Below are 24,354 nucleotides of genomic sequence, written 5' to 3' on the forward strand. Positions count from 1 at the left end.
ATGATCGTTATTGTCCTGGTAAAATATGTGTGGCAACATTGTATGTAAAGTTATAATATTCTCCTCTATAAAATTACTGAGATATGTATGTTCCAAGTTTAAAAAAGCAGGCACAAACTGGTTCCTCAAAGACAAAAGGCAAACTGATACCTCAGCCAGGTGTCAACAAAATCAAACGAACTATCATCTGGTTAAGTGGCCATTGTTCAGCAGGAAAAAGGGTATGCGTGAGAAATCTACATTTTTGGCAAAGAAACAGCTGGAGGTTCCTATCCCCACAGATCTTCTGTCTCCTGAACCTCAGCTGGAGATGATTTTCAAAGAAGAAGAGAACTAAAAGAAAGGGGAACAGATGCCCCCTCAAACACTCCTCCTTTTCCCTCTGCCCATGGCATCAACAACACCTGAGGGACAAGGAAATTAACACTGAACTGGGGGAGGGGTCCTGAGCTGAAAGGATTCCAGCCAGTAAGACTGCTGTAGCATGTGGTGTCAGAAACCTTTGCTTTGAATTCATTTAGCTTGTTAAATTAGATATTCATTGCATTTTACCTTTTATTTTCTTTGTAACCAATTCTGACTCTTATGCGTCATTACCTGTAATCACTTAAAATCTATCTTTCTGTAGTTAATAAACTTGTTTTATTGTTTTATCTAAACCAATGTGTTTGGATTGAAATGTTTGGGAAACTTCATTTGGGATAATGGGATTTGTGCATATCATTTTCTATTAATGAAATGATGGACTTTATATGAGCTTGTATTGTCCAGGAAGGGGCTGGGCAGCACAAGACACACATTTCTGGGGGAAATTCTGGGACTGGGCATTGCCTGGAGTGGCCCTGTAGTGTAATTCATGGGTGGCTGGCTAATGGCTATAGCACTCATACAAAAAAGCTGGGAGTGATTTACATGCTGGAGGCTGTGTGTGAGCAGCAGAGGTACATTAAGATTTATTGGGGCCCTGGGCACCAAGAACATTTGGGCCTCCCACAACCCAGGGGCCCAGGGGTGCCAGAATTGGAGAGGGGTCGGGGGGCCATGCCCACCCACTTTTTAATAATAATAATAATAGCCTCAGGCAAGCGCAGAATGGAAGTGGCAGGGGAGCCCCTGCTTCTCATCTTCCCCCAAGTCCATGCCCCCTGGCCAGGCCAGAAGCTGGAGCTGGGCAGTGATAAGAGTCGCCTAGGGAGCCTGGGCCTCAATGGGGAACTCTGGACCCTTCAGCTGCCCTGGGTGGTGCACCCCAGGCGGTGGAGACATGGGGCAGGGCCTGCTCTTAGGCATCCTGGCTCCCTGCCTAGGTGGAGGGTCCTGGGCTCCCCACCTTGGTCTCCCTGGGTGGCTCTTACTACAGCCTGGCACTGGCTTCTGGCCTGGCTGGGGGCAGGGCCCCAGGGGAAGAGGAGTAGTAGGATGGAGCCACAGTTCCAGTGCTGATGGCCCCCTCATTTCTACACAGGTTCTGGTACTCTTATGGGGGGCCCCAAATTGGCCAGGGGCACTGGGCACGGGGCCTATGAGTCTGTGAGCTAATCCATCACTGGTGAGCAGACTAAGAGTGGTTGCTCTCACAGCAAAGCAGTGTAAAAGGTATCCCAGGTTGGAAAATTGAGGTGACACAGCTGTCCATCAATCCAGATTGTACCCAGGGTAATGTCACAGCCACCACTGACATACAGCTGCTAAGGACAAACCAATTGATTCCTGTTTCCATTAGCAAATGATCCTCTCTTGTAACTCATGTTTCCCCTTTAAGTGGTCCTGGAGTGACCTAGCTCTGAGCCGTCACTCTTTGCCTCTGTGGTGGGTTATAATTTTGAATGCTCATAGCCTAGATATCAAAGGACAGGAACATTACTGGTTTCCACTGCAGAAAGGTGACTTTTTTTTCAGCCTAAAATAAGACATGCTTTCAAAGTGTTAGCAAGAGGCAACCACAGCTCAGTTTGTGGCAGGAAAAAGTCTTCAGAGGGGTCTAGCAAGAGAAGGGAGGAGTTTTCTGCACCTTTAAAAAAAGTACTGATTGCTTCTCAAAATTTCCATCTCTACTCACCCCCACCATGACGCCCCTTTCATTGAGTTCAGGAAGTGAGCTGACCATTGCAAGATATATAAGCTCGGTGAAAGGGGCTCCGATTATCATTTTCACCTCTGCTACTCCAAGGAAGCCATCAACAATGAAACTCCACGGCACAGACATCCTGGTCATTTTCTGTCTCGGCCTCTTTACTGTGAGCACCGTGAGAGGTAAGTTTTCAACTCAACAGAAACGTAGCAATAGCCATACTATATCAGCCCCGTGGTCCATCCAATCCAGTGTCTTGTCTCGGGCAGTGACCGGTACCCAGTATGTAGGAGGAAGGAGTGAGAAAACTGAGAGTGAACAGTTATGGAATAACTTGCCCACAGGAGAAGTTTCTTCCTAACCTCTATCAACTGGTGATTGGTTTATGCCCAAGAGGGCTTATATCCCCTGCAAACCTTTGAGTTTAACTAAAGCATCAATGGATGCTCTCATTATCCATATAAATGTCTAAACTTTTTTTGATCTTCCTGATCTATTGTGGTAATGAGTTCCAAAGGTTGATTATGCATTTTATAAAAAGCATGTCTTTCAGACAGTTTCAAGGCTGTTGGCTTTTAATGTTGTTGGTTGTGCCCTTCTTCTAATGTTATGAAAACTGAGAGCTCCCAGTTCATTTTCTACAGTCTGTTCATTACTGTATGCACTTTTGTCTTATTATAGCTGGGTTCAAAAAAGAACTGGATAAGTTCACGGAGGATGGGTAGAGCCCTGCAAATCTGTGGATATTTGCATCTGAGGGTGCGGATATCTGCAGATCATTTTTGCGGATTGGATACGGATACAAATTTTGTATCGGCTCAGGACTCTAAGGCTAGGTCCATCAACGGCGATTAGCCAACATGGTCAGGGACACAATCCCATGCTTGGGGCAACCCAAAACTTCTGACTACCAAAAGCTGGGAGCGGAAGGTGGGGTGGATCACTGCATAATTGCACTATTCTGTACTCTCCTCCTGAAGCTCTGGTATTGACCTCTGTCAGAGACCGAATACTAGGCAAGATGGACCATGGTCTGACCCAGTATGGCAGCTCTTATATTTATCATGTCACTTCTTATTTGTCTCCGCTCTGATTTATATAGTCCTGGTCTTTTAGTCTCTCCTTGTATGGAAATCTTCCCAAGACTCTAGTAATTTTTATTGACTTTCTGTGGAATCCTTGTGTATTTGTGCTAAATCCTTTTTGAGGTGGGGTGGCTAGAAGTGAAGACAGCATTCAAGACTACATGACACCATTCATTGATACAATGAAATTATGATATTTTCAGTCTTATTCGCTATTTCTTTCTTAATAAGGTTTACACACTTGTTTTGTTTTTAGGAGCACAGCTTCACATTGGTCTTTTAAATTAACTGTCCACAGCGACACTTAGATCTTTTTCCTATTAATCATGAACAATTAATAGACCATGACACTTGTAATAGACCACACTTGTTGCAAAAGCTCATCCGCACACACACAAGCACATGTACAAATATACATAAACAGATGCGTGCAACAAGAACAAAAAAAAAAACACATGCGCAACCACAGTCATACCCAGTTCAGGTAGAACCACAAGAATACACAATGATGAGTATAAAAAAAGTACCTTCACAAAACTCCACAAACCCCAAACACAACCCCACCCACACAAACACAAAATAATCTGCACTAGACACCCAGAGGGCTCACCCCTGTAGTGTGTGTTTGTTGTTGCTGTTCCAATCCTGTGTCCCTGACAGTATAATTTGCCATAAAATGTAGCTGAAACTTTCTGTAGAAGGACCGTGCATAGCAGGTGATATGTGGGGAGATGGGGCAGAGATCAAAAGTCTCAGGTGGTAGCCCCGTTAGAAGTGATTCTGTGGATGTGAGCAATTGGGTAGAAGATACAGAACTTCCAAAGGCAGGTGAATAGGAAGGGGGAGGAGAGAGGCAAACTGAAGCATTTGATTTTCCCCCCACTGTAGTTAATTGTCCTCAAAGTGGGTTTGATTTTTAAAAAATTATTGGAACAGAGGGAGACAAAGATTTTGCTGGGAAGGAGAGTAAGAGCCCCAGGGAATGGAGTGGAAGAAGCGGAGCAACAGCAGCAGCAAAGTGGGGAGAGAAATGAAGTGAAGAGGAAAACAGAAGGCAGCAGGAGGCAGAAGAAAAGAATGGAGTAACATAAGTATGTGGGAGACAGAGAGGAAAGCGGAAAGGGATGTGAGCAGCATAAGAGGGATCAGAAAGGGCAGTGTTAAGAAATGGGCAGACAAGGGAGTTGTAGGCACACATCTTTGCATCAGAAAAGCGGATATCCACTCAGACCTCTTCCAAACCACTTAAAGAAGCTCTGCTTGTATAGGGAATACGCTTTAGAGCCAGGTGTGAGAGGGTGGAAATAATCCCACATGGGCAGGCAGTAAATCCACTGGCCACATTTGGGGATTGTAATTCAGAATCCCCAGATTCTAATCCCACTCTGCTTCTTACACCTACTTTTTCAAAAGTGGCCACTTTTGCTGGTTGCCTGGGTTTTTGGGTGCTTTCAAGACTTTCTGGGTGCTCCACACCTCTGAAAATCAGACCCAGGATGTCTCAAGCTTCATACCCTAAATCAGAGTGCCCCAGTTTCTTCTCCTGTGAAACGGGGATGATAGTACTGATCTTCCTTGGTAAAGTAGGTTGAGATCCTCCCAGCAAAGGTGCTACGCAAGCACCAACTCTTAGGATTATTACATGCACACACCTGGTTGCAGCATGTGATGCACATCTATTTCCGAGTGAAGCTGACAGGCACACACGTGCTCACACTCCCACTTTTAATTAAAGTATCGCAGATTCATCCAGAACCTTACGTCCCAGAAGAACCCAAAATGCTTTAGATACTTTATGTACACAGATCACTTCAAGCCATCTCTGGGAACCCAGCAGCTCTCTGACAGCGAAGCACTGCTATGTGACAGTTTAGGAGAAAAAGTGAAGAGCAATGGACCCAGCTGAAACTGCTGAGGCAATTTAGGAAGGCAGAATGTAATTACTATCCACACTGGAATTTGGCCAAGACATTTACTCTTACAACAATTGCCTTGGCTTTTTAATGATCTCAGATGATCAGGAGTTTGGTTGTATAGCTCCTATGTAAGAAGCATACTTAGGAAATGGATCCCAGTTCATACATCTATAGGTATTTCAATTGTAATTTAACACGCAATAATTTCCACTTAGTGTAAAGAATGAGTGTTCATTTAGCATTAATTTACCATCTATTTTTTTCCCCTGTAGGAAGTGTTGCAAGTCAAATTGCGCCCAGAAGCTCCTGTGTAGACCTGTCCACACAGCAGCTGGACATCAGGCGACTTGTTAAATATGAGAACCAGAACATACCAGTAAAAGCTGTGATGTAAGTATCTGGACCACTCTTCATACTAATCTAGAGACACATGCTGCTGATAGCAGGAGAGGAAGGACAGGGGTAGAACTGAATCACAGCAAGCATGAGGGTCTCCAATCTGACCAAAACATACTACTGAAGAGCATTCTTTCATTTCAAGCACGTAGTAACTGTTAGTGGATGAAACTCCAAAGGTCTGGAGGATTTGTGCTGTTCAGAGGAGCATCCACAACTTTGATTGAACAGACAAACCTTTTTGATCAAGAAATTGGGAGGAAATCTCACAAAGAGCAAGAGCTGTTTTGAGTGGCATGCTGGAGAATAGCAAACGGTGCTGTGAATTGGCAATGAGGTGCATTGCGCTGAGCTGTGTGAAGGAAACGTACAGAACAGCGAAGTGTGATTATCCCTCCTTCTAGAGGATGTGACCAGTCCTTCAATCTCATGAGCATCTATTTAATTTTGGTTCTTGTGGGATAAATGAGGGGCCAACTCAGTATGCCAGGTGCTTAGCTCTTTTGAAATTTCTGGCTATACAGCATATGTCTATGTATGTATATGAATACACTATATATATATATATATATATATATATATACACACACACACACACACACACACACACACCATGTATGTAGAGGTGATGTCCATACCATACAGCAGAACCAGCTCATTCCTGGCTTTTCCACTCTTTAGTGATGCAGCCATCTGAAATGCCTGCAGACAAAACCTTTTTACCATACCACATAGGCCACAGAATAGAAACATGCACAGAGAAGAATTTTAATGGCAGCCTGGGTTTCCTTTTCTTCCCCTGCAGGTTCATCACCAAACGAGGCATCAAGATCTGCGTGCAGCCTGATCTTAAATGGGTGCAGGATGCCATAAAATTCCTGGATAAAGGACCTGGCCCCAGAAGACCCAACAAGAAGCCCAAGTCCAAACCCAAACCCAAGGCCAAGCCCAACGGCAATTAACTAAATGGATGTACCAGCCCGACCCTCGGCAACTGCTTGTAACTTCTTCTAGGTGTTAATTGGAAATAAAATCTCTGAACTAACATGGGCACATCAGAATCCATTCATCATTAGGGCAGAGCTGACTGAGAATCATTCCATTTTATAGCTGGACTTTTCCGCACTGTTTTCAGGTTTATTTTCTGAAATGTTCATTAATTATTTATTACTGTGTGTAGGCATCCCCTCTTCCACCTGGATGAACTTTTATACAGTAAGGACAAGGATGTAGGTAAAACTATTTCATAGAGGGTTTGATCAATCTGTGGAACTCACAGATGAAGGAGGTCGGTGTCAGACACTGGGGCTGGACTTTAAAATGGGTCTGGATAATTTTATGATAATTAATAACTATATAAGCTATAAGTAAACAACCCTCATGCTCCAGGGCATCATCTGATAACTGCAAAATTCAGGAGAGAATTAGCTAGATGTATTGGGTCTGATTCTCCTCCCACTTTGCAACAATGCAAATTCATTGGGACAGGTCCTCTCCCAGTATAAGTGATGATCAGTCTAGAGAGTGTAACCTGATGCAGATTTACACCAGTGGAGGATCTAGCCCACTGACTTCTGTGAAGTTATTCCTTATTTATATTGGTATGAGATAGATCTGAAACAGCTGCTTTATTTTATTCCTTTGCATTGCTCTGAAGCATCATGTGTAAGCCATGGCTGGAAGCAGGAGACTGTGTTTGATGCCAATCCTATGTACCAATCTCTTATTCTCCAACTAGTGGAGAGCCCTGTCCCAGGGGCTCAAGAATATTCAGTGTAAATGTAAATTACATTTTAGAAATGAATGGATTCTAATAACTGTGGTGTCTTTTTTTTTTGTAAATTAATAAAATTCTTGCAACTCTATGGTCAAATGGTATGTGTTTGCATGTATGTGACATGTATGGAGATCATGCAGTGGGGGTATGGAGGTTATAGCACAAATCCAAGATTTTATTGTCAGTCTAGGATAAATTACTTTTCCAGCAACATGTTCTGCCACCTTCAATAGCTAACAGTCAATAGATGCATCCAAGCTTTCATATACTCTGTATATATTCTGTATTCCTATATTGTATAGATGAGTTCACATCACTCCAGCTCTTCAATTCTCTCTTCTAGTTAACACTGCAGAAAGCATTCCTCCCCAACCTCTCATTCTGTGTCACTGTTCTCAAACTGGGGGATGAAATGTGTTCTGGGTGGGGTGGGGGTGAGAAGCTTTCCGGGAAAAATGGTATTGTTCACATTTTACCCACAGCAATATGCCACCCTTACTTCTGCTGCTGTTTTCCGGCATCCAGCTCTGAAGGCAGAGTCGAGTGATGGCTGCTGACCGGGCGCCCAGCTCTGAAGGCAGTGCCACCATCACCACCAGCAGAGAAGTAAGCGTGGGAATACCATACCATGCCACCCTTATTTCTCCACTGCTGCTGGAAATGGCACTGACTTCAGAGCGGGTTTGATAGTCTGTACCCCCATATGCACACTTTTTACAAGACTATGATAAGTTTTATACAATACATGCCTTGTGAGGTATCATTTGAAAAACCTCATAACCTGCTGAACATTATTGTCCTGTTGAAATATGTGTGGCGACATTGTATGTAAAGATATAAGCTTCTGTTGCATGGTCCTACTGAGACATGTTACAATTCTGAGGAACACACACACACCAGAACCTCACTGATGGAAAAGCTATCCAACGCCCCAGCCAGGTGTCAATGAAATTGTGAGTGAGAAATGTACATCTTGACAAAGGAACAGCTGGAGGTTCCCATCGCAACAGACTTGCTGTTGCCTGAACTCCAGCTGGAGATCACTCTCAAAGAGGAGAGGAAGGTACAAGAATAGAGAACAAACACCCCAGCTACTCCTCCCTTTCTCTTTGCTCATAGCAATATATACTATTTATCATTCACTATAACAGCGATAGTGAGAATCAAGTACTCTGTGAGGTTCCTAGTCCAAGTCAGCTCTTCACAGCAAGTCTATAATCCTCCAAGGCCTGGTCTACTCTGGGGGTGGGGATCGATCTAAGATACACAACTTCAGCAATGAGAATAGCGTAGCTGAAGTCGACGTATCTTAGATTGACTTAGAATCACTTACTTCGCGTCCTCGCGGCGCAGGATCGACGGCTGCCGCTCCCCCGTCGACTCCACTTCCGCCTCTTGCCCTGGTGGAGTTCCGTAGTCGACGGCAGAGCGATTGGGGATCGATCACTACCTGCCGATCCGGCGGGTAGTGTAGATGTGGCCCAAGATTGGCCTGCTTTGCCTTCACCATTGTTTAATGAAGCACTGCTTACACTAGTCCTTACGCTGTCTCTAGCTCTTTCCACATAGGCAGTTGCAAATGATTTCCACCTCTGTTGCTATGCGCACCCTAGTGGTTCATAATGAATAACTACTTTGCCTTGCTTTGGCACTTCCGAGGCTCTCAAAGAGCTTTATAAAGGTCAGAATGATGATTGCCATTTTATAAAAGGGACCCTGCAACACAAGGAGATTAAGAGCTGGATTGGAGCATTACACTGCCCCACAAGCAGACCAGGGAGGGAATTTCAACTCTGAGAGAGACATTTTGCTCCTGGTTCCCCCTTGCTCTTGTGGGGAGGTAGCTTTCTTCTGCTCTGTGACAGCAGCAGATGAATTCTCCCTCCAGGCAGGCTCAGCACTGCTCTGCCAGCTGATGTATTGGAGGGGGACGGTGCCAGAGCTCTGCCCATTCCCTGCCTGTCCATTTTCTATTCCCCCCCCGCGCCCTGCCCATACCATGCTGTGACCTGTCATGCAGGTAGCCTGTGCAGGGGAATATGGCAGGACTTTGCACCCCTTACTCTCCTGTGTTCTGGTGTAAGGGCAGGTCACGATCTTACCCTAAGTACTCACCCTGGTTACATAACAAGTCAGCAGTAACTCCTGGCCCTAGGCCCTGGCTATTAACTCTAAAAACACTAACCACCACCGGCGCTAGTAGCAGATAACACCTCTGGATGTGGAGCAACCCGCTCACCCGCAGTCAGACACCGCGCATGTGAAGGTCATTCTTCTCCTGCAGAGGTAAACACTGGCAACACGCAGAGATCCTTCACAGGAACAACTGTGCTAGGTGAACGGAGCCCTGGACACAGACGGGTGCCATGAGGCAGCTCCTCAGCCAGTGTAAATTGTCAGAGCTCCATTGACTCCAACCTTTCCACCACCTCGCTGCACAGAGAGGGATTCGTCGAACTGTAGTCTGTTTCTTTTTCTAACAATTTCTTTAGGACTTCAGCAACGGTGGCATTGAAAATTTATGCACAAACCAGTACTAGTAACCAACATGCCTTGAAAACAATATTAAACCACTCAGTATCCGAGTCCTCCTATAACCACTGACGCTCTGTTGCTTCGGATGCTGATTAATCAGGTTTATTATGGTAGTGCCTAAGGACCAATCAAGCATGGAGCTCACTGTATGCACACAGGAAAGCAGAAAGTCTCTGCCCCAAGGAGTTTATAATCTAATTAGACTGGGCAGATGGGGGGGAAGGGGGAGCAGAGAAGGCTGAGCACACATGTTGATGGCTGTTTTAGTTGGCCAATGAGCATTTTATTTGAGTTTTGCTTTATGCGATTTCAGGATGTTTTCGTTGCTTTGTGTCATTATAATTTAACTGTTTGCTAGGCGCCTTATGTGAAGAAGGTTGATAGATAAAGGTATGATGGACGGCTGAATAGCATAATAGGACATGAAATTACATAGCACTAAAGACAAAGCTTCACTCCTCTCTCCCTCACTGCCCCCTGCACCAATGCAGATTGTAGACTTTGGAGAGAGAAGAATCTTATTTCAGATCAAGACTGAAAAATACAAGTTTTCGGGCTCAGTATAAGGGTAACTGGGTGAAATTTAAGGGATTCTGCAATACAGGAGGTCAGACTAGGTGATCTAACGGTCCCTTTTGGCCGTAAACTCTGTGACACTATGAAAAGCAACTTCCACATGATCTTTAGCCTATTTATTCATTTAAACATTCACCAGTGACCAGCGTGTGTTTTGGATTGTAGCAATCCAGTTCCGGCTGACTTCAGACCAGAGGGATCGACCTTGCCTGAGCAGCTTAATGATGGAGGGAAAGAGAATCGAGGTGAAACAAGCAAAAGTCAAGTTCTGGGCCTTGATGATACAGCAGTTGTGCCTCTGCGGCTCTTCACAGCATGGTTACTCTGAGGGCCCAGTTCTAACTAGAGCTTTTCAGGACAGGAAAGTGGTGAACTGGAACACAGGTGGTTAAATATCGACGGAATGTACCAGCCAGAGGTAATGTGCTAGCTTCTTGATACGGAGAGAGAAATTATTTTCAAACCAGTCAAGTAGAAAATTAAATCTACAGAACAAAGCACGTGTAGGAACCTTCTTTCCAACACAGCAGCGGCTGAGTCTTAGGAGTCATCGCCTTATCAAGCTATTATTTGATACAAGTGCTCATTATGTCTGGTTTACATGTACAGTTCTGAGATCCTAGAAATCCCATTCTCCTCAACTCATTCCAACAACTGGGCATAATATCCAGACTTCATCTTGCAGTGCCAGCAGCATGCTACAATGTCAAGGCTTAGTAAGGGGTAGCTTACCCCTGTTTCAAACTGGAGTAAACTGCAGAGGTACTTTCCCCATCTATACTAGGGGTGTGCAGCTACCAAAGGTTGAAATCCCCAGGGTAGACGAGGCCTAATAAACAAATGACACAGCTACAGAACAAATTCAGGATCAGTAAGTTTGGGGGAAACCATTGTAAATCCCACCAGAGTGATTTTCACTTACATTCCCATAATGCAAGCACAGGTTTTATCCCATCATTTGACTCATGCAGAACTATCAATGGATACACTGTGTTCACCCTGTGATCAACAGTGTCACAGACATTTTCCCTAATAAGCCAACCAGTCTAGCCTCTATCTACATACTTTTAAGGCACTTATCAGAATGGCATCTAATCTGCTCCAGAGGCAATGTTCTGCTCCTTCTTCATGAGTGAATAGTAACCGCTCACAAAAGAGAGAGTGTGCACCGAATGTCACAGAGTTATTCATATCTGAAGAGGTTTCTCAGCCTATCCCTTCAGTTGCTTCATTTTTGTCATCTGCACCTGTATGTATGAGTTCCGGAATGCCAGGAATGAGACAAGTGCTTGAGATTGCACCTGACATCACGAGATTTGAAAATGCTTTACCACACGGTGGCCTGTTTTACTGCCCCATTTTACACAAGAGTAAACGGAAGCATGAAGGAGATAGGACTCAACAAAGGTCACTTTAAAAGAACAGGAGTACTTGTGGCACCTTCGAGACTAACAAATTTATTTGAGCATAAGCTTTCATGAGCTACAGCTCACTTCATCGGATGCACTTAGGGTCACTTAGTGACTTAGTGAGTCACTTGGTGAGCCAGTGGTGGAGCTGAGGAGATAACCCAGCTCGCCAGACTCCTCTCACTCCCCTGCCCTAACCACTAAACATGCTGCCTCCTTCCATAATCAGCTGGGAAAGGTGACCTGGTTCAGAGCAATAAGAACCAGTCTTTAATTTCCATTATTGTGCTTTTGCATATGTCTCTGCATTTCCTCATTCTGATCCGGATGGGAAGTAGAGGTGCTAAAAAGTGTGTAGAGAAAGGCGATTTGACTTAGTATTTTCAAGTCAAGTCACTTGCAGTCAAGTCACTTGCTTTCTTTATGCCTTAACCTCCCCATAAATTAAATGAGGACAATGATACTTTCTTTATCTGTCTTCTCTATTGAGACTGTGAGCTCTTAGGGGAAGAGGTTGTCTTTTAACATGCGTTTGTGCAGTGCCCAATATTGCCAACCCCACACATTTAAAAATCATGAATAAGGCCCCAAAACCATGAGATTAGGTTAAAAATTTGATTTGTTTTTAATGAGGAGTTCTTTCTCTTTGCCTTCTGGGTTTTGAGATTTCAGGGTTACATTCAGTCACATTTTCAAGCTTTTCTCTACTACTGTGAGGGCAAGAAACTTACATATTAAAAAAATTAAAGCTGAACTTCTCACCTGATCAGATGCCTCCAGGAGCTGGGGCTTTAAGAAACACAACAAATATCATCACACTCATGATAAAAGCGCGAGAGCTGGCAATGCTGCGTGTCTAGTGGTAGGGGGTCTGTAGGGGGTCCTGTTATTTAAAAAAAATTACAGCTACTGTATCCGTGGGGTTCCCTGTAGCATTGCCTGAGCAAATAGATCCAAATGACATAAGAACTGACGTGAATCTTAGCCCCCCCAAACTTTCATCTTCCATTATTAATGGTGCCTCAGAAATACTCCGAGGTGGATATTTCCATGCACATCATGCCTTGGCCCCGCCCAGTAGAACAGCTGTGTTGCTTTGGGTTCATTTACATTGCAAGTAAAATGTTGTTTTGAGTCGAAGGTGGCAAAACCTGGCAGGGCTAGAATTCTGCCATTAGCCACAAAACTAGCCAGCAGGAGCTCAGTCTTCCCTGGGGCCTGTGCTTCTCCTATCACCTGCACTCTAGGGTTCTCTGGGGCTGGCTGATTCACTCATATTCCAAGGAGAGGCTCTCCAGAAGGACAGCTGCTTGGGGAGTAGCCAGCCCTAGGGAATGCTGGGAGCCCACCCCCAAGGATAGGTACTATGAGGAGACTGGCTGCTTATATAAACGCTTATGCAAGAGATTATTAGAGTGAGGGTTCAAAGCTGACATTCCTCCCACTTATAGCTATCTGTTACACATTTGCCTGAGTGTTCTTTGCCTGCCCTTTTTATTCCTTAGCGAACTTAATACCTAAGCTACTGTGCACATTAGTGATGCTTCACTGCAGTGCTCTGGTTCTGCATTTCAGCTTGACAGCTCTATTACTAAAGGGAGAATGCCCTTGGTCTGTTCTCAGCTACTCCCTGCCTGGGAAACTACATCTTGTGAATATCAGTTACCAACCAATGATTGCAAAGTGTCACTCTGTGGAACGCTAGAAAGAAAAGGCCATATTATGGCACCCAGCATAACGACTGGGTAATCCTACCCTGACTATAAACAAACTTGATTAACAGAAATTGCTACAGTGCAAGTTGTGATGAAGGGATCTCTCCTTCAGAGGCATTCACTTAGCTGGACTTGATCTACTAGAGTCAATTAACTAAGACATACTGCGCTAAGAAGCCATGCTCCATGGAGTGTGCTACATGGGTGGCCTCAGAAACAGAGGTGAGCTAAATGGTGCTGACCAAATGAGGTACACTGCCTTCCCCAAAGAGAGCAACATTCTCAATGCTGTGCGCTAATTCCTTCCTTGCACTTTGATTGAAATAAGTGGCTGGATTGAGTTATCTGACCACCAGGGGGCACATGGCCACTTACAGAGCAAACAGAAGCACCTGAGCTGTCAATCACTTGTGACTTTTAAGTCAGGACTACACACAATTTTTATAACGGCATAATTATTTCCGTTAGGGTGTCATTTTTTACCAACATACTTATACACGTACAACCTCTAGTGAGGATGCAGTTACACGAATATACATGGGCTTATACTGGTATAGCTTATTCCCCTTCCTGATGGAAATAAATTATACCGCACTATGCACATTTATACTGGTATAACTGCATCTACACTGGGGTTGGGGGTGGAGGTGTATAACTAATTATACTAGTATAGTTAAAATGGCACAATTTCTGTGTGTAGATAAGCCCTTACACAGCATTTTAGTTCTATTATTATCATCATCACCATTATTATTAACATTTATACACTTACATTCCTGTACATAGAATCATAGGATTGGAAGGGATCTCGCGAGGTCATCTAGTCCAGTCCCCTGCACTCGTGGCAGGACTAAGTATTATCTAGACCATCCCTGACAGGGTGTTTGTCTGACCTGCTCTTAAAAGTCTCCAGTGATGGAGACTTCACAACCTCCCTAGGCAATTTATTCCAGTGCTTAACCACCCTCACAATTAGGAAGTTTTTCCTAATGTCCAACCTAAACTGCCCTTGCTGCAATTTCACTCCATTGCTTCTTGTCCTATCCTGAGAGGTGAAGAAAAACAATTTTTATCCCTCCTCCTTGTAACAACCATTTACATACTTGAAGACTGTTATTTCCCCTCTCAGTCTTCTCTTTTCCAGACTAAATAAACCCAGTTTTTTCAATCTTCCCTCATAAGTCATGTTTTCTAGACATTTAATCATTTTTGTTGCTCTTCTCTGGACTTTCTCCAATTTGTCCACATCCTTCCTGACACAATACTCCAGTTGAGGCCTAATTAGCGCTGAGTAGAGTCGAAGAATGACTTCTTGTGTCTTGCTTACAATTCTCCTGCTAATACATCCCAGAATGATGTGTGCTTGTTTTTGCAACAGCATTACACTCTTGACTCATATTTAGCTTGAGATTCACTATGCCCCCCCCAAGATCCCTTTCCGCAATACTCCTTCCTAGGCAGTCATTTCCCATTTTGTATGTGTGCAACTGACTGTTCCTTCCTAAATGGAGTATTTTGCATTTGTCCTTATTGAATTTCATCCTATTTACTCCAGACCATTTCTCCAGTTTGTCCAGATCATTTTGAATGTTAATCCTATCCTCCAAAGCACATTGCGACCCCTCCCAGCTTGGTATCGTCTGCAAACTTTATAAGTGTACTCTGTATGCCATTATCAATATCTTCATCAACGATTTAGAACAGAACTGGACCCAGAACTGATCCCTGCAGGCCCCCACTTGTTATGCCCTTCCAGCATGACTGTGAACCACTGATAACTACTCTCTGGGAATGGTTTTCCAACCAGTTACATATAAAAATCCCTCTTTTCCCACAGTTAGTTTTTGCCCTGCAGGCTGAATTCCAACAAAAAATGAGTTCCTAGTAATAAAAATCAGACATTCTGTCCTGAAAAAAAATCACAAATTACTTCACCCACCATTGAGATGCCGCCACCTCTGTGTTGGAATGTGGCAGCTGTTTAATAGCATATAGCAAAGCAGAACAGTTTTGAAAAAAAGTAAAGAAGACTATTTTAATGCCCAGTCATGATAAGGAACTTGCTTTTACAGCTCACCAGAAAATATGAACTGCCCGCAGCACCACCCCCTTTAATATTTTACGGAGGTGCTGGTTCAATGTTTTTTCTGAAGGAAAAGAGCTACTCACTAAACCACCAACACTTCTGTTTGCTGTGCATTGGTTTTTCTCAGAGATCTCCTCCACTTACTGCCACATTTAATCTTCCTTTGTTTTTGAGACCTGAGCAGATCCCAGACTAGATCTAATGTATTGGAGTATTTTTTAGAAGGTTGTCTGATTCATTCTGAATTTATTTATTTTTGATTAATTCTGAATGTATTTATTACAGGTATTTGAACCTCTCAGATCTCTGTGTGGAGTTTATAAATTTCTTGATGGTGCATAATGGAGTTGAATAAACTTCCCAGGCCTCGCGTGAAGAGTCTGTAAACTCTTCAAACCAAATTGCTTTGATTCAACGGGGGTACAAGTTCTGCAGGCATTGCCAGTATAATTTTGAAAGCCAAAGCGTTTGTGTAAAGGAAATTAGGTAAATTTTGAACACCAGAAATTGAATAGCTTTTGTTCAAGTTTACAAAACTCTCCCAATATAGCCAGAAGAGTTTTTAAGCTCCTTAAATGAAACCAAGGAACTCAGGATCAAGCAACACAGAAGCATAACAGACATGCCAAGCACAGCTTGCAAGTTAGGAGAGCCAAATAGCAGGTGCCTATTTGTACTCAAGAAGTGAAGTACCTTGCCACTAGAAACGTTCAATTTCCACAGCCATAGCTGGTCTTTTATGAAGTCCACAGGCTTATCATTCATAACAGTATTGGGGCAAGGATTGTCTTTTTTCTTCTGTGTTGGTACAGCACCTAGCACAATTGGGTCCTGGTGTATGACTGGAGCTCCTAGGCATGATGGTCATAGAATATTAAAATAAATAAACTAATAATAATAATAATAATGTAAGATGTAGAATTCAGAGCACTCCATACGCCAAATTTTACTTATTTACCACAGAGGAATGAAGAGAGTCAGCATCTCTGTAGAATGTATAGTATTTCCTTCTTACCTGTAGTGAACAGAGCTGGACGAATAATTCAACAAATCTTCCCTGTGTGATGGGTTACCCCAGGGGTGCCACCTGGAACTGAGGTACCCCTGAACCCCCTGACCCACCAACCTGGGCTCCTGATCACACTGAACTGCTGTGACAAGCTACAGAGCCCTCGAGCTTTCACTTTCACCAGCATACATACAGGTAGGGACACACCCAGCTGCAGTTACAAGCAGGCTCACTGACTAGCCCCTGCAGGGGAAAGCTACTACCAGCCCCTCAGGCACACACCCCCTCTGGAGTATAAGCCCAAGATTATACCGTTTTGTGCTGCACAAGGAACTGCACAGCATAAGCTCATAAAATTCGCCTCCTCCCTCAATGTGGAGAGGAATATGCAACAGCCTTTTGCCCCTGAGTTATGATTCCCACACACTGGTTTAGATAAAGCAAAAATAAGATAGATTTTAAGTGATTATAAGTGATAGCAAATGGATCAAAGCAGATTACCTAGCAAATAAGCAAAAAACACAAACTAAACTTAATATACTAAATAGATTGGATATGAATAGCAGTTTCTCACCCTAAGAGATGGTACAAGCAGGCTGCAGATTCTTAAGGCACAAGCTGTACTTGCTTGCAGCTTGGAATCCTCAGGTATTCCATTCACAGGCTAAAAATCCCTTTAGCATGGATCCAGCACTTCCCCCAGTTCAGTCTTTGTTCCTCAGGTGTTTCCAGGAGTCTTCTTGTGTGGGGAGTGAAGAACCCCAGATGATGTCACTCCCTGCCTTATATAGCTTTTGCATATAGCAGGAACACTTTGTTTCAAATCTTGGTCCCCAGATTGGCCTGTGGAAAATTACTTGACATCCCAAGATGGAGTCTAGAGACATATGGTCTTATCACATGTCCATTACTTAGAGGCTCTCTGTAGCATTCTCAGGAAGGCTTCCCAGGTGGGAGATAAGCTTTTCCTAAGGCCTATTGTTTTCCTAATGGCCCACTCCCCATCCACTGTATAGAATGAAAGCATCTTGTCTAGTAGGCATTCCCCAGGTGTAACTACATTTGAAATGCGGAGACATAGTCAATATTAATAACTTCAGATACAAAAATGATACATGCATACAAATAGGATAATCATATTCAGCAAATCATAACTTTTCCAATGACACCTCACATGACCTATCTTGCATAAAATACATCATAACTATGTCATAATCATATCATAATATCACTGTGAAGAATATGGGGTGCAGTATCACACCATGAATATTTATTTCAGTTTTTAAATGAATTTGTTTTAACCGTGTGCATGCCTCTTTAGCATTTCTTGTCCACATATATTTGTGGGAGAGATTTTCAAAGGCAATATATTAGGGAATATTTGTGCTGAAAGAAATGTGAATTCATACATGCAAGTATTAGTGTTGGAAAACTAATTTTAGGAATTGTGTTTATCCAGCAGGGGGACGGAAACCTAACACCTGACTTACATTATGTGTCCAATCAAAATTACAACACAACTCAATTTTTGAATATTGCATACTCACAACAAACTGCTTGCAAATGATCTACAGATGAGGAATTGCTGACCAAAATGATTCAATAAATAATAATATCAAATGATGGATACATCTGAGAAAATCAGATGTTACTCATGAACAATCCTCAGACTATAAATTAGGTAAAATTCATCAAGTTAAATTATTTGCTACAAATTATTCTGTTAGTTCCAGAGTAGACTGATTTAAGTCATTTTGATTTAAATGACTGATTTCAATCATGATTTAAATCAGCAAGCAGAAAAACCTTTATTTAAATCATCAATTTTAATTGTGTTTTCTGTTTGTGCTTTTATTTTCCCATTTCATTCTTATCAGTTAGTATAATCATTAAAATATGTAGATTTTCTTATTTACCACTAAATATAACCTCTTCATGAGATTAGGAAAGTCCTTTTGCTAACCAAGAGGATACGCTGTAACTATACACATTTAGTCACGCAATTATGTAGCTTAACATACATTTATTCAGATTAATAGTTTCTACACTTTTTCATTATGTTAGAAAATGTGATGGATGCATTTCTTCTTTACTAGATAATGATTAACTTTTTATTCATTATTAGTGTCAAGCTGCATTTGTATAGAAATTGGAATTCAATGAAAAAAGCACAAAACCAGCATTTAAAAAAAGTAAAAATGTTTCCCCCCCAACTTTCCTGTTTTTGACATCTACAGTAGAAGCTATGCTGAAGAATGCTAGATGACTCTGATGAATAGAATAGACTGCAAATGTGAAATTAAAAGTATTTCTGCTAAACTGAAATAAAAAGTAATTAAGACAAAAGCTTTTCTGCACAACAGAGACTGAAAGTGCCGACATTTGGAATTCACTCCATTATAAATACTGAAAATGATATAGATACTTAATTTAGTTCATGTTATATTGTGCCATCTTAATAAAGCTTGACCTTACAAGTTAGTGAAAGATCTTTTCCCAGTATTTTTTAATATAAAAATAAAGCATTAACTTGAGGACAGCTCGTTAATTCAGCATATTACTATGTTATTTATTTAAAGGATTTAAATAGATGATAGCAGGTTTATATCTTAACATAAATTGTCAAATTCAGATTGAGTTTTAAACAGATTTATTTTAAAAAAAGAAAAACATTGTAATTTAAATAAAAAAACCAAATTTAAATGAAAAAACAGTGCTTGATTTTTATCCACCCCGATTAGCTCTAGTGGGTGAAAGTTTCAAAAATGTTTACATAGAAATGTTGTAACACTTCTGAAATAAAAAATACAGAAGAAGAATAGTTAGCAATGGTATAGCTATTTCTGGGAGTGATTTGGAGGTCAGAGTTAAAGTTGACAGCAGAAACAACTGATTTTCCTCACTTTAATTTTTTTTAAAAATAGAACTACAGTATTCTAATATTTTGAATTAATGGATTTATTTACAACCTCTGATCCTTCCAACATGCACAAGCTTGACTTTATACATGTGAGTAGCATCAGTATGCATTCAATGGGACTGCTCTTGTGTGTAAAATTAAGCACATGTGTAAACTTTTGCACAATCAGGGCCTTAGCTCATATCAAAGATTTTTGCCTGTTATAAACTATACTGTCTAGTGTCAGCTCTGGTTTTGTCAGCCTGGCTTTGTATTAGTAGAAGGATAATGGAATAGAATTCTTACTTGCCTGCATCAACATCATCATACCTAGCTGTTATATAGCGCTTTTCATCATTGGGTCTCAAAGCCCTTCACAATACGATGTTTTTATTCTCACTATATCCGGCGGGATTTTGTTCCCTGTAACTTTTAATATATCATCTCTCTGCTTGTCTGATTGTAAAATCCTATTTTTCTACTTGTGCTGCTTTTAAGACTGATAACCTCATAGCACCAGGCAGCTGACTCAATGAATATAGACACCAACATCCTCCCATTAAAAAGAAACCACACTTCTCAGTATGGGTATGTGCCTTCTCACTGAGACTACATGATGGATATAATATGTGCATCTTGTTTCTTTTTCCCTTTCTCCTCCCCTCCTAAAGTTGTGGCAAGGTAACCTCAATCCTACAAATCTAATCTGAATCTCTCTTTCTTTCTCCCTAGGTACCTCTAAGGCACATACCATCCATGTTAGAGCTCACTGTACAGACAGATTATATATGACGATATATGTGACATTACAGTGAGTTTCCATTGCACATGTGGGGAGGGCTTGTTTTACAGTACCTCTTTCTTTTTTCAGAGTAACAGCTGTGTTAGTCTGTATTCGTAAAAAGAAAAAAGAAAAGGAGTACTTGTGGCACCTTAGAGACTAACCAGTTTATTTGAGCATGAGCTCATGAAAGCTCATGCTCAAATAAACTGGTTAGTCTCTAAGGTGCCACAAGTACTCCTTTTCTTTTTTCTTTCTTTTTTGTTATCTATGGAATTAGTGATGGGCAAATATTTATTATTATTAATAAATATAACAACAACAATAATAAATTGCATTGCAATAGTTTCCAGGAGTCCCTGTCATGGACCAGAACCCCATGGTGCTAGGTGCTTTACAAACACAGAACAAAAAAGACAGGCCCTGCCCCAAAGAGCTTACAATCTAAAGTAAAAGGTTTGGGAGGTTCGGATCAGATAAGCACCCAAACAACTGATGATAGGTGCTGATACGGGGAGTGTGTACATAGAGGTCTATGCACACACATATACATGTTCTAAATAGTCCTTTGTTTGCTATAGTACAGAACAAAGTTCTATAGTGTAGAACGCCCCTGCCCCGATGACATAGAACAAGGCTCTGCAGTGTTTTCTTGACAATGGTTTTCCTCTAGTGTGGCTCACATGAGCCTGATGTGCTGCACCCCCTGTAGTTTGGTGAGACTGCAGTGAAGAATGGATTCAGTTATTCTCAGGTGTTTCTGACTGTACTGCCCTAGCATAGTCAAGGGGTGGGGTGGGGTGGGAAGAAAGCAGGGAAATAACTCTTGCCAGCTAAAGGCAAGCCGCTGGGGAGAACTCACAAACAGTTCCACTAAGAGAATGAAGGGCACGATACTGTTGAAACTCAATAACCTGCTTCTCATAATAGAAAAACATCCAGTTCTTCTGAGTTGTGCTGGTACCAACTCCCTTCCAATCAAAACTTCAATCACTGGCAGCAGGGCCCTGGAGGGATTGATTTAAAGATTAAATACGACGTACTGTATAGCTTGGCTACATGACAACTAAGAGTACAAACTAATGTCTATAAGTAGGTGAAGTGTGCAAAGAACAAAGAGGAAAGGGAATTATTTAGGATGGTCCAAGGTGCTATAACTAGGGATTAAATCCAACAAAGGAAATTTTATGATAAATACCAAGAAGAACTTGCTAATAATGAGATGTATTAGGCCAGGGAATAATCTCTAAGGGAAGTGGGAGAAGCTTCATCCTGTGAGATATTTTACACTAGACCAGATAATGCATGAGAAGAGAGGCAAGGTGGGGGCCAGAATGGCGCCCACTTTACATCACCTTTCCCTGGTGTAAATGATTGTACAAGGTGCAGGATAATGGAGCATCAGACCTAGGAAATGGTAGGGATAGACTAGCTAACCAAATAGGCCTGTCACATTGCTAATTTCTACCATTTTAGGATTGTGTGTGTGTGTGTGTGTGTGTGTGTGTGTGTAAAAGAATCTGGAAGCTACTGCTGCTCCAAAAGAAAACCATCTTGAGCTGGCATTTTTTTTTTTTTTTAAAGGTAAGCTCTGGTGAGGGATAGGCTGTAGCCTAGTACTGTCCAGCTGAGGTGAAAGGTATTTTCTGGAAATTAATGAGAGGCTAGGCCAAGATCTGTCTAAAGGTCACCAGCCCCAAAGGCTGCTAATCACAGGAAATGCCCTGCACCTAGGTCATGGCGGGCTATTTGAAACTGAACATGGAAACAAAAGAAACAGAACAGGCATCTGGATCCTTTGTGCGGGTGATGCAATTTCAGTTGCTCTTTTCGTATAGACAAACTCTGGCACCCTGACTCACAATGAGGGTACGCCTACACTTCAAGCAGGGGCTGTGATTCCCAGCGCGAGGAGACATACCTGCGCTAGCTCTGATTGAGCTAGCACGCTAAAAATAGAGTGCAGCCGTGACAGCACGAGCTGTGGGTAGGGCTAGCCACACGAGTATGCACCTAGCATCTTGGACGGGTTTGTACTCAGGGCAGCTAGCTGCTCACACCCCCAGCTCAAAGTGTAGACATAACCGGAGTTGTACCTTATTCCATGTACCTTACTGCATACACCTCCTGGAATCAGGCCCTTATTCATTTCTAATGCACAACGCTCTGGATATAATACTTGGGAGATTGTTCAATCTTACACAATATTAACCAAAACCAGGACAAAATGCCTGGGGGAACCAGCTGTTCCTTCAGATGAAGACTGACAAAAGAGACAGTTCAAAAGGGGGTGGGTCTGCTCAGTACTTGAGAGGGGGAGCTCAGAGGGAAACTAAGGGTATGTCTACACTACGGAATAAGGTCGAATTTATAGAAGTCGGTTTTTTAGAAATCGGTTTTATATATTCGAGTGTGTGTGTCCCCACAGAAGTGCATTAAGTGCATTAACTCGGCGGAGTGCTTCCACAGTACCGAGGCTAGAGTCGACTTCTGGAGCGTTGCACTGTGGGCAGCTATCCCACAGTTCCCGCAGTCTCCGCTGCCCATTGGAATTCTGGGTTGAGATCCCAATGCCTGATGGGGCTGAAACATTGTCGCGGGTGGTTCTGGGTACATATCGTCAGTCCCCCCCTTCCCTCCCTCCCTCCGTGAAAGCAAGGGCAGACAATTGTTTCGCGCCTTTTTTCCTGAGTTACCTGTGCGGACGCCATACCACCGCAAGCATGGAGCCCGCTCAGGTAACCGTCACCGTATGTCTCCTGGGTGCTGGCAGACGTGGCACGGCATTGCTACACAGTAGCAGCAACCCATTGCCTTGTGGCAGCAGACGGTACAATACGACTGGTAGCCGTCCTCGTCATGTCCGAGGTACTCCTGGTCGCCTGTGTGATCAGGAGCGCCTGGGCAGACATGGGCGCAGGGACTAAATTTTTAGTGACTTGACCAGGTCATTTTTTTTAGTCCGGCAGTCAGTCCTATTGAACCGTCTTATGGTGAGCAGGCAGGCAATATGTCCTTCTGCACCGTCTGCTGCCAGCCAAAGATGTAAAAGATAGATGGAGTGGATCAAAACAAGAAATAGGCCAGATTTGTTTGTACTCATTTGCCTCCTCCCCTGTCTAGGGGAATCATTCCTCTAGGTCACACTGCAGTCACTCACAGAGAAGGTGCAGCGAGGTAGATCTAGCCATGTATCAATCAGAGGCCAGGCTAACCTCCTTGTTCCAATAAGAACAATAACTTAGGTGCACCATTTCTTATTGGAACCCTCCGTGAAGTCAACCCTGTAAGCCGTGTCCTCAGTCGCCCCTCCCTGCGTCAGAGCAACGGCAAACAATCGTGCATCTGAGTTGAGAGTGCTGTCCAGAGCAGCCCAATGGAGCACTCTGATTGGGCTAAAACATTGTCGCGGGTGGTTCTGGGTACATATTGTCCGGCCCCCGTTCCCTCCCTCCCTCCGTGAAGGCAAGGGCAGACAATTGTTTCGCGCCTTTTTTCCTGAGTTACCTGTGCGGACGCCATACCACCGCAAGCATGGAGCCCGCTCAGGTAACCGTCACCATATGTCTCCTGGGTGCTGGCAGACGCGGTACGGCATTGCTACACAGTAGCAGCAACCCATTGCCTTCTGGCAGCAGACGGTACAGTACGACTGGTAGCCGTCCTCGTCATGTCCGAGGTGTTCCTGGTCGCCTGTGTGAGGTCGATCAGGAGCGCCTGGGCAGACATGGGCGCAGGGACTACATTTTTAGTGACTTGACCAGGTCATTTTTTTTAGTCCGGCAGTCAGTCCTATTGAACCGTCTTATGGTGAGCAGGCAGGCAATATGGATTGCTAGCAGTCCTATTGCACCGTCTTCTGCCGAGCAGCCATGAGATGTGGATGGCATGCAGTCCTTCTGCACCGTCAGCTGCTAGCCAAAGATGTAAAAGATAGATGGAGTGGATCAAAACAAGAAATAGACCAGATTTGTTTTGTACTCATTTGCCTTCTCCCCTGTCTAGGGGACTCATTCCTCTAGGTCACACTGCAGTCACGCACAGAGAAGGTGCAGCGAGGTAGATCTAGCCATGTATCAATCAGAGGCCAGGCTAACCT

The 24,354-nt window shown here is 43.0% G+C and overlaps 1 protein-coding gene across 1 annotated transcript; it reads left to right on the top strand.

The window, feature by feature from the left end:
• Positions 1-2,183: 2,183 nt before the first annotated feature.
• LOC141991698 (monocyte chemotactic protein 1B-like) lies at positions 2,184-6,430 on the top strand. Its single transcript, XM_074960030.1, has 3 exons — positions 2,184-2,253; positions 5,345-5,462; positions 6,274-6,430. The coding sequence occupies exons 1-3, from the start codon at positions 2,184-2,186 to the stop codon at positions 6,428-6,430; spliced, it is 345 nt and encodes a 114-aa protein (XP_074816131.1).
• Positions 6,431-24,354: the final 17,924 nt, after the last annotated feature.

This window comes from Natator depressus, chromosome 1 (assembly GCF_965152275.1).
Source record: "Natator depressus isolate rNatDep1 chromosome 1, rNatDep2.hap1, whole genome shotgun sequence".
NCBI classification, from domain to species: domain Eukaryota; kingdom Metazoa; phylum Chordata; order Testudines; family Cheloniidae; genus Natator; species Natator depressus.